A 16513-nucleotide genomic window follows, 5' to 3' on the forward strand; every position below is an offset into this window, starting at 1 on the left:
ACCTCAGGACCTGTTCTCGGTAAGCTGCCTCGCCCCTTTTTGAGGTGAGGCCGTCCACAGTGGCGTCATCAGCAAACTTGACTCTGATGTCGTTGACGTGGGCCGCACCGCGGTCGTGGGTGTAGGGACAGAATGAGAGGGGACCGTGGGGAACCGGCGTTCAGTGTACGAGTGCAGAAGAAGTCTGGGGTCGGTTTGGTAAGTCTTTTATCCAGGCACGTGTTTGGGGGGGGTTTGGCGAGCCAAGAGTGTCCAGTTTAAGGATGAGAATGTCAGGAAATATTGTATTGAGGGCTGAGCTATAACCATGAAACTGTCACTGCTTCAGATGGCTCAGTGCGGAGTGGAGAGCTACGGCAATGGCGTCCTCTGTGGATCTGTCTGCACGATATATCGGATGGGGTCATCTCCTGGACAGACCGCATCACAGTGGTCATTGGGAAGGCACAGCAGCAGATGCACCTTTTGAGGGTCTTCAGAAGGTATAACCTGGACTCCAACCTGCTCCTGACCTTCCTGAGGTCTGCTGACGAAATGCATCGCAGTCTGGCAAACAGGGAGAGGCTTCAGAGAGTCGTAAAGACAGAGCAGAAGATCACTGGCTGTCCCCTCCCTGATGCTCAAGAACTGCACCCACCCAAGCACTCCTCAATACAGGAGTTGCTTTTAATCTCACTTGTGCATGGGTATAGTGACAATAAAAGGCATTCATTCATTCAAAGTTTAGTGAAAGTCTTTTTTCACCCTTCCCTGAGATGAGTCCTGTCATCTCATTAAGCCTTTCAGAGTTTACATCTGCAGACGATGCATTGACACAATTGGCACTCTGGGCCCTTTTCCTTTTCATTTATTTATTTCCGTTCTTTTTTTGTGTTACTGACAGGTGACACAACTTGCATTTCTGCCAGACGACGGAATCATGAAACTCTAATGGCTGGCAACAACCTGCTTATTACTTTGATCTAAAAGCCATTTTATAGACTCTGAAGTTGCCTTCAATAATGTAGCATTTCTGTTTCATTAAACATCACAGGTAGCGGCTGTGAGCACAGCTGAAACGTGTGTGCACATACTGCGGAGTGAAAGCAAGGCCAGGTTTTTACATAGAAGTGCTGTTTCATACGTTGCCTTATTAAATATATAACGATTTCTAAATCTTTCATATCTGCGTGGTACACGAGTGACCATGAAGAAAATGTGATTGAGGAAAGTGAAGTTATATGAATCATATTCTCATAGTATTTGTGACATATACATAAAAAAGCTCCAATTTCCAATGCGATTACAAACTTAATGTTGAAAATGATAAAATGAATCACGTGCAAACTGGAACATATCAGAAGGAAATATCAGAAACATTGTGCTGCCCTTTAATAGCCATTCTTATTTAAGGTTTTTAAATTACATTTTTAAAATGCTGGTTATTGAGTTAATAAGATTTCTCTGCACAACATTTTGAGCAGAGCTGAATGAGGTGAAACGGCTAATCTCTGAAAGCCGCAACAACATTTTAGACGAGGCCCTTGACTCCTTTCAGAAAAAGTAATGAGGTTTAAAATTTGCCATTCACAACCAATAGAAGCATTAAAAAGGCGAAGCGCTATGTTTCTGGTACTCATTCATATGAAAGAAATCGAACCAATGAACAGCAATGTGCAATGTTTTTTAGATGTTTTTGTAGGATGTTTCCGCAAAAATCCTGGATTCATGTAGAACAATGCTTGAGGGGAAAAAAATGGCAGGATTTTAGTTGCAGATGGTTGCAAAAGTCACGCCATATGCACGAGATTCTCGACAGAATCATTCAGATGCCAGTCTGCTGCTTCAACCAGCTGGCTGGCACTTATGCAGCACTCCATACAACCCAGAAACCACCAAAGCAGTCAACACTGTGCTTTTTTCACGCAAGTCGCAGGCTCTTGAACGCTGGAAACGCTAATGAGCAAAAGGGATTTAACGGAGCAGCAGCTTCACTGTGCGTCCCCCAGCGTGGCCTAAGATGGGCGACGACTGAACTGCGTTGCAGAATCATCATGACAGAAAAAATGTAAAATTGAACTTTTCTCTCAAAGACCTTAGAGAGAGATGTATATATATATAGTATGTATATATATATATATATAGTATATAAAATGCTTTGCAATATGCTTTTGCAATATATATATATCTCTCTCTCTCTCTCTTTCTCTCTCTCTCTTGTATATATATATATATATATATATATATATATATATATATATATATATTGTATATAAAATGCTTTGTATATACAGCTGTTAATGCAGCTGTAAAGGATATAATTTTTGGTAGCAAATTGCTCTCATGTCCATCCAGGCTGTAGGACAAGATGCAGCTTGGATGGACACCGGGAGAGTAAAATGTCTGAGAATCTCGGAAAGGACTCAACCAATCCAGGCTTTGCCAATTTGACATTTCCCCTGACAGAAACGTGGCACAAGGCTTCTTCATCAAAGCTGTGCGAGAATCCGAGCACTAAGCAACTGAAGAGGAATCTCATGTTAGTTAAGATAAGCTAGAACAAAACAGTGGCTTTTAAAGAAGTGCCTATAAATCACACAGTAGATTTCTCAAAATGCAATGTAAAAAAATGTAACATCCCAATATTGCAAAAAGAACATTAGGAAACAGACTGAAAACTTGATTTTCAAGTAAAGTATGTCTTACCGTCAAACCTTTTATGTCTCGACATGAATGTGGTTCTTAAGTCCTCACTTATTCCATCAAACATGTTTTCAAACACTGTTTTGCTCTGATGGCCAAAGCTGTCCTCCATTTCCGACGAGCAGCAGGTCTTTTCTTGGGAGCAGATGCGCAGGTGCTCACCTAAAACAGGCACAAATACACAAAAATCCATTCATACTTTGTCACAATAATGAAAATGTTCAAAAGGAATCATTAAAATGCATCATATTACATTTCTTAGCCATTCATGACCTCTCATATGTAGCTTAATAATAATAATAATATGAATAATAATAACAGCATGAAGGTAAAGAAAACCTGATTTTAAGAACTGAGTTGATGGTATCAGCAGCTGGACTAATGACGTCAGCGCTTGGAATATCTACAGAATGGCACACAGTGAAATGCCAGAACAAAGACTCGTGCCAAGTGTTTGCCAGAACTACAGCAGAAGCGTTGGAAGACCTCAATCACTGAGCACCCTCTGTTGGCAAGATCACTGAGTGTTGGAGAAGTCCAGAAACTGCATACACAGAGACAACTGTTCCCCACCAATCCACTGTGCGACAACAATAATGACAAAAGATTGCAAGAAAGTGTCTACAGCAACATTTGGAAGAGCCAAATGTCACAGGCCTAGAATCTGTCAAGGCGCCAAATACAGCAGGTGTGTTAAACCAGTGACAAAGGATGCATGTACAGGATGAAACACATGGCATAGCCTGGCCAGATGAGTTGCATTAACAGAAAGTACACACTGCTGATGAAAAACACAGTACATAATGACACAGAACATAATGACACTCATCAGGGCTGAAGTATCATGTTGTGACCACTGATGGGCACTGTGCTTGTCACCTACAACAACAACAACAACAACATTTATTTCTTATATAGCCCATAATCACATGTCTCAATGGGCTGACAATCTCAAAATTGCGTTGCTAGAAGGCTGGTGCACTAAGGCCCAGACAAGGTCCAGATGTTGAAGGAGCAATATTTTTAAAGTCATCACACTGGAATTCTTTTTGGGTACGTCACCCCTGGAGTCCCTCGGGAAAGCAGTCATCCAATGAAACAAGAACTTGGAAGAAGGCCCTTGACCCGAGACATTAAATCCAAGCGCTGAAAAAATGAAGAAGGTGTCCAAGAGGGCATAGAGTCCAGCTGAATGGAGCAATCAACAAGGAGGTAGTAGCCTAGTGGGTAACACACTCGCCTATGAACCAGAAGACCTGGGTTCAAATCCCACTTACTACCATTGTATCCCTGAGCAAGACACTTAACCCTCAGTGTCTCCAGGGGTCTCCAGTCCCTGTAACTACTGATTGTAAGTCGCTCTGGATAAGGCCGTCTGATAAATGCCATAAATGTAAATGTAAACAGGAACCATATACCTCGCCCTGCACTTCGTATTCTCCGAGCCTCCAGTACTGCTCGTCTGGTCCCTCCATCATGGAGGTAAAAGGAAGACGCTCATCTAGACTCTTCTCTGTCTTGGCCCCTCAGTGGTGATATGAACTATCCCTCGATGTCAGAACAGCACAGTCACTGAGTATTTTCAGATGGCAGCTCTAGACCTTCCTCTTTATTTATCATATTTAGACCTTCCTCTTTATTTAGATTAACTTGTAACCTTCATATTATCTGACTTATGCATAGAAACTACAACAGAGTGAATAAAAAGATTGTTTTCATAGTTGGGGGTCCTAGTGAACCAGAATTGATCACTTCATTGATGGTCACCTGGAAGCACGTTGTAAGTCTCTGGATAAGGACGTCTGCCAAATGGCTTAAATGTAAATGTAAATGTAAACCAGTTTAACATTAGACTAGACAGCAGCAGAGCAGGATGGCCCACAGAAATGAGCATCAATGCTTGGGTAGATGTGATGGACGGTAAAAGAGGAGAAAAAGACCATTACACTTGAGGGACACAAAAGTTATTATGGTGCTACAGTTGGAGTCTTGGCCACGTCCAGGATTTTAATGACCTTAGGAAAGTACAATGCAATGATGTATCAGTCATAGTCCTAGGTCAATATGTAAGGCTTAAGGGGTACGCCTCCAGACAGACTGTCTCTGTAACTACTGATTGTAAGTCACTCTGGATAAGGGCATCTGCTAAATGCCATAAACGTAAATGTCGATGTAGCTCAAGATGTGGTAGATGTAGCAGTAGTCCTTGTTCTTGTTAGTAGGGAAACAAATTATCACCAATAAACCAAAGTGAATGGTGCCCACCATCAAGAATTTAATATTGAGCACATTGCACATTCTATTCCCAGTTTTACACATCATAAATTTTAGTGATCACATAGAACCAAGGGAAAAGTAAAAAAAACAGAGATGAATAGACATGGTTTACAGGGGAATGAGGGAACTGGAATCATCCAAGTTGTGAGCATCACTCCTGGTAAAAGGGGCCTGTGATTCGAGGGAGACCAACAAACGAAGAGGAAGAAGTGGAAGAACATGATATGCTACGTGCTTTGACAGTTCAAGCATTTAACAGATCTGCAGGCTGCTGAGAGAAAGTAAGATACCTGTATTGTGAACCTCTCTGCGCCATCTGCTCCATCTGCTCACGAAATGATGGGCCTGACCCGAGTTCAGCGGCTAACATATTCATCTCTTTCAGGGTCCTATCGCTGACCGCTGTGTTTGTGACCTTTTGAGTGGCCGTCCAAACACGGGGGGCAGTTAGTGAGGCACATCTGAGTGGCCATGGTCAGAGGTCTGAGCGCCGCACACCACCTGACTTGTCACACGGACCGACCGACAGGACCAGCCAGCAGTCTCAACAGCGCAGAACATCACATAAAATTAGTCTGTCATAGATCAACATCCTGGCCAAAGCTTTCAAGGGACTTGACTCCGCCAAATTCACTGTCCTTCCAGCCCAAGGTTACAGCGAGTATGGAAAGCACAGAGACATGCAGATAAGACTGAATCTGAAAAACGAGGCAGAATGAAATGCTCATATCTTAGAATGGAGTTTAAAATGTTGAATACGCAAAGTCTACAGCAGTTGGTGTTATAGAAAATGGACGGAAGCAGAGGAGGAAAAAAGGAGATGGGACCTTCCTCTACACCTGCGCATGGGATGCATTCTGACAGAATGAGGAAGTAGGGTGCATAAGAGTTGTCAATCATGGTGCCATGTTGATCTTTGTATAAACATCATTAAATCTGGTTTTATGGGGGACAGAATTAATGACACTTAGACAAAAAGGTTCTAGATGTTTAGCCTCACCGCTCATCTAGAGTCTGTTCCATTTCTGGAGAACCAGAAGACATGGCATACGGTTTACGTGTTACGTCCCCACACACTGCTCCCCGGGTGCCTGTCATGGCTGCCCACTGCTTACCAAGGGCGAGGGTTAAAAGCAGAGGACACATTTCGTTGTGTCACCGTGTGCTGTGCTGCAGTGTTTCACAATGACGATCACTTCACTTTCACATCCATTAGCAAACACTCCCTGTGTGCTCTGTCTTACAAAAACCACGATCTCTGGGTCATATAACAAAGGTCCAAGAGACAATAGATAAGACGATGCGAGATAATTAAACGTCTACAGGTTTCAAATCAGCAATTGTGTTCTATGCAAATGTTTTATAAATGTTCTAAAATGATTTTGTGAACTCCATAGGGTTGATTCATTCCATGAACACTGTTGGGAGAATCCGAGGAAATATAAGAAGCACAGAGACATACGGCTCAATTCGAGTGACTGCGACAGGCCAGTGCTGCACATCAGCGCACAGTGCTGATTCGCATAGACAAATATGTACACAAGGCTCCTGTTTGCTCTGGAATTGCTCTAAGGAGTACAGGGACGCTGAAAGTGACCCGCAGCGCTGAGCAAACCCTGCACTCCTCAGACTGCTGAGGGGGAAGTTGCTCCCTGCTATACCAAAGGTGGCCGCTGGCAAACTGCTCAGTATGAAGGCAAAAACAAAGAGACGTGTCCCGGTGTGACGTCCACGTAGCAGAGCAACGAACACGCCCGGCATCTGCATTTGTAGCTAATACTTCGTTAATATTTCGTTTACATTTACAGCATTTATCAGACGCCCTTATCCAGAGTGACCCTACAATCAGTAGTTACAGGGACAGTCCCCCCCTGGAGACACTCAGGGTTAAGTGTCTTGCTCAGGGACACAGTGGTAGTAAGTGGGGTTTGAACCCGTGTCTTCTGGTTTATAGGCGAGTGTGTTACCCACTAGGCCACTCCCACGCATTTGACATGTATAAAGGGCAAAGTTGAAGGCTGGTAGGCCACAGGGCTACAGGAGCTGCCATTTCTCACTGGGAGACCCTCACGCAGGCGTCCAGATTCGTCACCGCAATTCAGAAGAAATGTTCAAGTACTCGGGAAACGAGTGAGACTTATGCATGCATTCAGTGTTATATCAACAGCTATACGCGCCAACTTCATGATCCGGAATTACATGCTGCCGCTCGAGTCTGCAATCAACTGGAGTGTCAGTCATCGTCTGCAGATGACAACACCTTCCACATTATCACCACTGATGAATCCTTCCACTCTAATAAAATACGCCATTTATATTCATCACACTTTCTACCCTCCGCTCTTCCGCCACGCACAAGAGGTGGGATGCGGAGAAGGGCAATTTCGTACCTGCAATCATTTGCATTCACGGAAATTGCTGTGTCCCTAAATCTGGCTCAACAGAGGTAATGCGGGCTGATAGGTTTAAGAAATTCCCCACAAGTTCAAAAGTGCTGATCGCAAAATACGTTGAGCAACGGCAGCTCGCTAATCACTCTCTGCCACCGTGGTCCCCCAGATCAGTGCTTCTTGGACATATATACGGCGCTCGGCTAACAGATTAAAACATCAGCCATCAAGACCGAGCGGCAGTTTAAGTGCAATAACACAATTACAAGTGCAATGAAACCACGTTACTATGCAGGAAAGGCAGGCCAACCCTGTGAAGTCTGGTATTCATCAGTGTATCCGGCCAAAGTGGCCCTGAGCATATGTCCACTGCCATCTGGTAGGTCCCCTGGTCCCCACTGCTAAACTTTTAAAACACTCCTGTCTTCAAAGGCAAAAAAAACAACCCCCTTTCAAAAAAAAAAGAGCTTTTAAAAAAAAGGACCTTATCATCGACGATTTTCTGAGTATGATGGCCCGGCGGATGATTAAGCGTCCCGCTATTTCATCCCAGCTTGTTTTCGTGTCAATATTATATATTTATTTTGTGCTACCCTGACCGCAGAGGATGAACTTGTCCCACATTCACAAAGGGTATTTGTTATAGTGAGTGCAGCATCCTTGACATGTTCCACGGAGACACAATGTCCTTTATCATGGCGGGAATGGGAATGAGATCTAAAAAATGTTTTATGCAGGTTGCCTCAGTACAGAACTTGGTACAGCTGGATATTGATCTTTGCGAACATTATGTAATACTTCACCTCTTGATTTACCTTAGAGGAGAAACACAAATTCAGCAGGGGCCCTCAAGCTGACTGGAAAAAAAGGTCCCTTCCACAGTTTAAATGCAGCCCACGGCCGAACGGGAGGACCCCAGTCACGGTCATCACCAATTGATAACCCAGAACCTGAGGTTTGAGAAAGCCTGAATGCATTTTTACAGTAACTTTCCAGGTCGAGCAAATATTACACAACTGCTGAGTGTCTAAAAAGCATAAATTCCACTAAAAGCCATGATGCTACTATAACACTTTTAGTGAAAAACAAGGAACACATTTTCAGTGAAGGACATTTTCTGTCTTCAATCAAGCAAATTGTTCTATAAGCCTGAGATGCAATGGATTTTCGTGTGTCAATTATTTGAAAAATGTCATTAAATAACAAGGTATTAATCAATAAACAATTAGCTTTGAGTAATGATTGCTTATTAGTATTCAGTGCCATATTAGGGATCCCCACTGTTTTTTTAAAAAGATGTTCTACAGTAAAAGTTACCAGAAGCATTTTTTTTTACCAGTTAGACCCAACTGGCACTGTCTTCAGCAGACATTTTTGTTGGTGCATGCAAGACATTTGCTGGGTTGCTGCGACTGCCCGATCTGTGCTACCTGTGCACATGAATGCAGCGCTGTTCAGTTTATGGCACCGTGTGATTTAGTGGTCTGCTGAGATCACGCATGCAAATGCACGTAAAAAAAACACGTATATTACATTTTTAAGACAATCACAACATTTTTAACATGTTGTGTGCACGTGGCCGCACGTGTCACATTTACATCTGAGCAAGAGAACTGACAGCAAACTCTGATTTGAGCAGTCTGACTACGTGGAAAGGTATCAATGACACCAGTAGCAACAGCAAGGAACTCTGTAGAAGCAGCTGTCTTCTCGTTTTATACGTCGTACAAAGTAACCTGCCCAGAGGTAATAAAGACACCACAAACACGACAGAATCAGCATTTCTGTTGCATGGAGACAAAGGGCAGGTAATGAGCCGACTGACATGGGAATGGAAAGCCTGCTGCTGGCAGATGATGCTAATGGGCGGCAGGGTCAGCAGGCCCTCGGGAGTGATGAGAAGGCTCCTTACGCTACACTGATGACTGGCAACTGGAGCGTGGCTAAGTGCTACAGGTAGCAGCTGTTGGTTGAGCGAGGTCCCCCCCTCGCCTTCACGCAGTCATCAGACATCTCTCCTCATTTAGATGCACGAGGGTTTCGTTTTCGCTGGGTTGGCACGCGTTCGTCCCTCGCGGAACCCCAGTCACCACACACAGAGAAACACTCGACTTCCCTTGCGAGAGCGCTTTAAACGCAGCAGCTCCTGGAGGTGCGCTTGTCTAGCCAGACGTCAGCGTGAACGAACGACAGTCAGCTAAAGATAGACGCAGAACGTTCGCAGGGAGTCTTGGAGGTGCAGTGTTTTGACAGGGTGACGAGAACAAAAAAAAAAAAAATAAGAAAAGAAAGGAAAAGTACAGGGTTCTCCATCCACACACCTTTCTAATGTCAGATCTTATCTAGCACCACGGTAAAGAACAGCGCTGGCGGTTTATATTTACTACAAAAACATATACAGGAGACGCCCCACCTCATATTTACTTGGCTGCATTAAAACTGTTGCCGTGGGTGACGTTTTAATTGGACAGCGTTAGTCAGAACCAAATAAATCTTCCTGTTATCAAAGTCTCTCTGTAAAAACGAATAACCACAGCCAAATTTGTTCAGACTGCGCTGAAAACGTGCGACTTGCCCTTTATTGTCACCGTGTGTTTTTTTCATCACATAACAGCACAGACTCACAAATGTACTCACAAGTGCAACTTTTTGACCTCACAATAAGTTGTTCTGCTGAGGTCCCCTGTGGGCCTTTACTTTTAAATTTTACATTTACATTTACAGCATTTATCAGACGCCCTTATCCAGAGCGACTTACAAACAGTAGTTACAGGGACAGTCCCCCCCTGGAGACACTCAGGGTTAAGTGTCTTGCTCAGGGACACAATGGTAGTAAGTGGGATTCGAACCCGGGTCTTCTGGTTCATAGGCGAGTGTGTTACCCACTAGGCTACTACCAGCCCTAAATGAAGGGTTGTGTGTGTGTGTGTGTGTGTGTGTGTGCGTGCGTGTGTCTATGCAATAGCAAAGAGCTGAATGATGAACCCTAAAAATATAACCGTATTTTCACGACAACAAATCTAAAATGCTAGATAGTCTGGGCATTAAAATGGGCATAATAACAAAGCATGCCACCGGGGTCAGATTTGTACATTCATAGAACTAGGTTAATGGCTGTTGGTAAAACAAAAAGAATTATAAATATGCAAGAAAATGTGTGCTGAGGAACGCATAAACCTTTATATCACAAAATCAATATTTTACATGAGCTGCTCAGTCATAGTTCAACACTAAAGAGCTATTTATTTCAAGCACATGTTTCATTTGAATGTTTTACTTTGATGAAGTGTTGACAATGGCTCTTTATTTGATTGAATTTTCCCCCGTGTGTGATCTGATCTGTTCTTGCCAGACCATTTTTAGTGCCAGTTCACCATTCTCCATGTTCTCTGGTGATGTATTAACACCACCGTGTCCCCTATGTCTGTTCTGGCACAGCAGGTTAATAGATGATGAAAAGTGCCTCTGAGGAAGAAAGACATTAGCATGCAGACAGCCTTCACTATTCCTCCACAAAGCAGGAGTGCCTGTTGATAGGGACCAGACCATCATACTGTGCCCCTTTTTTTTTTTTGCATTCATAACTTTGATTAATGGGTTTTAATAACAACATTATTAGCAGAACATCACAGGTCTGAATTATGTCAGGCTTGATAAATGTGACTACCCCAAAATGAGAAATTAAAAATGAAAGTCAGTATCTCTCCCTAAAGGTGGCAAGCTCTGAAAGTCGCAGTTGTCAATTAACAGGGCGCTTCACTTCAATAAATGCTAAAGAAATAAAGCATTTCGCAGATTGTATATCTAGACAATTACAGCACACATTAGGGTTGGAAACTGTGAAGATGTAGCTGCTTTGGCGCAAAATGGAAAACGTTTTTGCAGCGGTGGATCATTTAATTGCTCTTAATCGGGCCAAATAATACAGGCTTTCCACGGGTCCGAATTGTGTCTCAAAAATGTAGGTTTGTATATCAGCTTTGATCGTTTGTTAATTTTACGAAGGGGAAAAAAAAACGCTTATTGGCTGCGCATCTCTCGAAATATCACCATTGAGTAGCCTACACCAATATGGTCGCTATTGTGTGTGTGTCAGTGTTTCAGATATGAAATAGGCTCGGATAACTTCGTTATATAGGAGCCACTCTTAGACAGAGAGAGAGAGAGAGAGAGAGAGAGAGAGAGAGAGAGACCGCATCACAGCATATCCACCGGCAGATGTAATTCTCTGCTTATCATGCAAAGTAACTCGGAAAATGTCAGCGGCGTCATTTCCATCCAACCCCAAGGCCAAGAGTCAGTCGAGAGAGAGTGACATTAAGTAGCAGGGTCCAGCGGTACCGTCCGTGCCGCTTTAGCGTCTCACCACATCAGTCCTGAGCGTGGCTATGACTGGACCCACGGAATAATTTATGGCTTTAGGGTCCGAGGTTTTTTTTTTTCTTTCTGCTTTCTGCTCAACAATTGCCTTTCCGTGGAGGCAGAGTCTCCACCCCTGAAAGCGGCATCGCCGCTGTCAATAACGCCACTGCTGTGACATTCAGGCCGACCTGACCGATTCCGCACGGACCTGGCGTTCATTCGCATGCGGAGCAGCCGCTCCGGCCTGCTGCGTGGGGGTCCAGCCCGGTGCGTCCTTAAAAGGAAGAGGTGCGCCGAGGAGAATATGTAATACAGCCAATCAATCGATGTGATAAGGCTGCAGCTTCCGTGTAACGTCCTGCTACCCTTCCAACCAGGAAGTTTCTACTGAAAGTCCAATCCTCCTAATTAAAACACCATAAGGATCATCAGCATTCTTGCCATATTGGGAGCAGTATTACACAGAAAAAAAAAAAAAAACACCTGCCCGCAGACGGGTTTATGTAGTTCTATTTTTTTGCAGAAACAGTCGAGGAACGGCAAGTTCAAATTATAATAATTGGCATTGCTTTCATTTACATTTACAGCATTTACCAGACACCCTTATCCAGAGCAACGTACAATCAGTAGTTACAGGGACAGTCCCCCCCTGGAGACACTCAGGGTTAAGTGTCTTGCTCAGGGGCACGATGGTAGTAAGTGGGGTTTGAACCTGGGTCTTCTGGTTCGTAGACGAGTGTGTTACCCGCTAGGCTACTGCTGCCCTGCTTTCAGTACCAACACCACCAAAGGGTCGAGTCAACACAAGCGCAACAATGGAAAGCTGACCGAGATAAAGGCACGCAATCATTATCATGCAACTCCACCCCCCGGCGCAACGCTGCATCACCACTTCTGGGGATTTATAGCAAGGCTTGCAGCACAAGCCGGTCCACGTGTGGGAACCGTACGGACGCCCGGGGTGGCCCTGCTCCTCCCGAACTACAATTAGTGGTAAATGCCGTCCCCCCCGAGGAAGACGCTCGAGACAGGCATATAGCACAAGGTCGGTCAAATGACTGACACGGCATAAAATAAAAGTTTCTGATAACATACGAACATCCGAAGCTGACTTCTGTGCACATTATAACACTGCTGCAGTTGGGCTTTATGTACTGGCGCCATAAGTCGCAAAATACCGAACAAGTCGCTTGGAAGAGTGCTGGTGGTCTAATTGGTGCTGCGAAGCATTTCCAAGGGTGTTAACCGGTTAATTAACGCAGGATGCGGACCTCCGCGGTTTCAACTTTCGTTCAATTTACGCCTCGAACGCTTCCATCAGCAAGGGCTGAATTTTTTTGCCTGGGATCGGCTCTTTTTTCCCCTGCTGTCGTTGCCATGAACGCTGAACATACGTCCTGCGGTGCTGGTTTGCACTTGAACGAGGTGAGTCCGTGTCTGCGGATGCTGTGACCATCGGTGACACACCGTGGTCAGGACCGCTCCTCTGCTCGCCTGCCTCTTATGTTACAATCAATCACTGAGACAAGACCACTCTCAATATGGCGTGTTCAATTAATAGTGTGGCATTTATTGACGGTAAAGACAATCGCCTATGAACCAGAAGACCCAGGTTCAAACCCCACTTACTACCATCGTGTCCCTGAGCAAGACACTTAACCCCGAGTGTCTCCAGGGGGGGACTGTCCCTGTAACTACTGTAAGTCGCTCTGGATAAGGGCGTCTGGTAAATGCTGTAAATGTAAATCGGGTCCTCTTTAGGACACATGGACAATTTTGTCCGATGAAGCAGACCTGAAGTTCGGACCGTACAACCCTCATCTCGCTAGAATCTGGCCGCGTGAAGTTTTTCTCGCATTACCTGGGATCTCGTGGAGAGGCGCGTCGGCGAAGCTGAAGCCTCTGGCGGCCACCGCGTCCCGCACCGCGCTGCAGTTGCGCGTCTGGATGTCCGCCCGGGCGCCGACGCACAGCGCGGCCAGGGCGCACAGCGCGGCCCGCAGGCTCCGCATGGTTTACTCCGGGGCGTCCGCCGGCGCGGCGCGCTACATGCCGGAGCGGAGAGAGCGCGGACCGGAGCAGCCGCCGCGTCAACCCGGCCGGTCCGCCTCCTCCCCGCCACCCTCCCCGAACCCCCCCAAAAAAAACTTACTTCTCCTCTCCGGCGAGGAAGGTGATGAGGAGGAGGAGGAGGAGGAGGAGAGCCGGGAGCGCGCGGCGCGGTTAACGGTTCCTTATATAGAGCAGGGCACACACACACACACACACACACACACAGCAGGTAAGAACGACAGTACAGTAAAACACACCTGTTTACAGAATAAACACACACGATTGTAATATAGAACATTTTTTTATAAATATATATTTTTTTTAATAAAAGGCCACGTACGTGGGTGATTTTAACTCGTATTCAAAAATATATAAGAGAACTTATTAACTTCATTAAATGGCATGGCCTGCGGGTTATTACTGGGTAAGTTGAAGACCTGCCTGAAAATCTGCTCTATAAGGTGTTCATTTCAGGAATGCATCAATAATATCATTTGGTCGTCTCCTGGAAACAAAAGAGCAATATTGTAGCGCGCTTTAAGAAACTAAACAAGAACCTGCATTCATAACTAGCAGAGGTGATGGATGTACTTTCATAAGTAAAGATGAGAGAAGAAAATGAATATTACATTTTATGCTGACCATGCTCATTAAAGCTTAATTCAACTGTGTCAAACAAGCCTCCAGTCGGCAGAATTAGATTCATGCAAAATGCAAATGATGGAGGCAAAGAGATGGGAAATAATAGTGTCTACTGTTATGCTTTTAGTGTGTGTGTGTGTGTATGTGTGTGTGTGATGTGTCATATATTTGGCATCATATATACAGTACAGGCCAAAAGTTTGGACACACCTTCTAATTCAATGTGTTTTCTTTATTTTCATGACCATTTACATTCGTAGATTCTCACTGAAGGCATCAAAACTATGAATGATCACATGTGGAGTTGTGTACTTAACAAAAAGTGGAGACCTGACCTCCACAGTCACCGGACCTGAACCCAATCCAGATGGTTTGGGGTGATCTGGACCGCAGAGTGAAGGCAAAGGGGCCAACAAGTGCTAAACACCTCTGGGAACTCCTTCAAGACTGTTGGAGAACCATTTCAGGTGACGACCTCTTGAAGCTCATCGAGAGAATGCCAAGAGTGTGCAAAGCAGTAATCAGAGCAAAGAAACTAGAATATAAAACATGTTTTCAGTTATTTCACCTGTTTTTGTTAAGTACATAACTCAACACGTGTTCATTCATAGTTTTGATGCCTTCAGTGAGAATCTTCCAACGTAAATAGTCATGAAAATAAAGAAAACACATTGAAGGAGAAGATGTGTCCAAACCTTTGGCCTATACTGTATATATGTCTAAAATGATTAGACAACACTTTTGATTCCTCCATGAAAATGACCATTAACAACAAGTGTTTGTTATTTTGGAAATAAATATTCTATACATTACAATGATTAACACCAAGATTAAGAAGGATATTTTACTGACTTGAAACAGAGATTTAGCCCCCTGGACATTAATAGTGAATAGTGTATACCCTTTCTGAGCCACAACACCAATCTTTTAGAGTAGTTCTTTACTAGGTTGGCACAGGTCTCCTGCGAGATTTTGGTCCGATCCTCCATTGCAAATTGTCCTTGCTGATCCAAATTGTACGGTTTCTTGGCATGGACATTCAATTTCTCAGATGAGGTCTGAGGTTGGTGCGGGCCACTCCAGGATCTTGGTTTTGGTCTCCTTGAGGAGATGTTGCACTAAATTTAATGTATACTTTGGGTCATTGTTGTGTTGGAAGACCCAGCGATGACCTAAGCCAAGACATATTCTCCTTCAAAATGTCCACATCAATTCCCTTTTTCATGATGCCTGAGGCACCCAAACAGGCCCACAGCATGATGCGCCCACCACCATGTTTATCTGAGAGAACTGTGTTCCTGGGGTTGAAGGCCTCTCCCTTTCTTCACCAAACATAAGCAACATCCATGTGCCCAAACTGTCCCAATTTAGTCTCATCGGACCAAAGCTCAGACTTCAAAATTTCCAATGTTCTCAGGCGAACCTCAGTCAGGTTCTGATGTGCTGCTCTTTGAATGACGGGGTTCTTCTGTGTCACATCCTGTGAGCGGTTTGGGGGGGTGCTCTGTGTTGGTGTGTGTTTCCCTTTCAGGCTGTGAGCTGGGTGGAGTTTTGGATTGATGGTTCAGCCTACCTATCCCCTCATCATCCATCTACAAATCAACTCATCAGGCAGGAGCATTTGAGAACTTGTTGTTGAGCCAGAGGAGGACAGAAAGGAGATTTAGGGAGCGTTGGAGAAATGGCTTTTTTCCCATGTAAACTATATATAGTGTCCCCTTCTGTGTGTGTGTGTGTTGTTCCTCCTGTTGGTTGTTGTTGTTGTTGTGTACAGCACTCCAGGTTCTGATTGTTTGTTCACGTCTCACTGTAAATAAATGCACAATATTTCGCTCCGGTCTGGCGCTCGTGTGTTCTGCCTCACACATCCCTCACCTTCGTGGTCACGTTTCCCAACCCCTAGATGGGGACATGACATTCTGGGACGATGGCCCTGAAGCCCACCACTTTGAAGAGCCCTCACAGCTGTGTTCCTTGAAACACTGACTCCAGAAGAGATTAGGTCAGCAACAATCAGCTTGGTAGAAGTCCAGGGCTCCAGAGTTCTCGAAATCTTGTCATCTGGCCACGGCCAGGTTTGTTTCTTACAGAATTAGTCTCCTTGCACT

The 16513-nt window shown here is 44.5% G+C and overlaps 1 protein-coding gene across 2 annotated transcripts in view; it reads right to left on the reverse strand.

Annotated features, from left to right (window-relative positions):
• LOC114796967 (glypican-6-like) overlaps positions 1-13844 on the reverse strand; it is a 70192-nt gene extending 56348 nt beyond the window's left edge. The window contains exons 1-2 of one of the 2 annotated variants that reach the window (XM_028991530.1): positions 13573-13844; positions 2686-2844 (exon numbers count right to left, since the gene is read on the reverse strand). In XM_028991530.1, the coding sequence (XP_028847363.1) occupies positions 2686-2844; positions 13573-13723 (310 nt within the window). In that variant the 5' untranslated portion in view covers positions 13724-13844. The remainder of the gene's footprint in view (positions 1-2685; positions 2845-13572) is intronic. The other variant, XM_028991531.1, reaches the window with a different exon arrangement.
• Between the last annotated feature and the right edge of the window lie 2669 nt (positions 13845-16513).

The sequence above is a fragment of the Denticeps clupeoides genome, chromosome 9, assembly GCF_900700375.1.
Source record: "Denticeps clupeoides chromosome 9, fDenClu1.1, whole genome shotgun sequence".
NCBI lineage: Eukaryota > Metazoa > Chordata > Actinopteri > Clupeiformes > Denticipitidae > Denticeps > Denticeps clupeoides.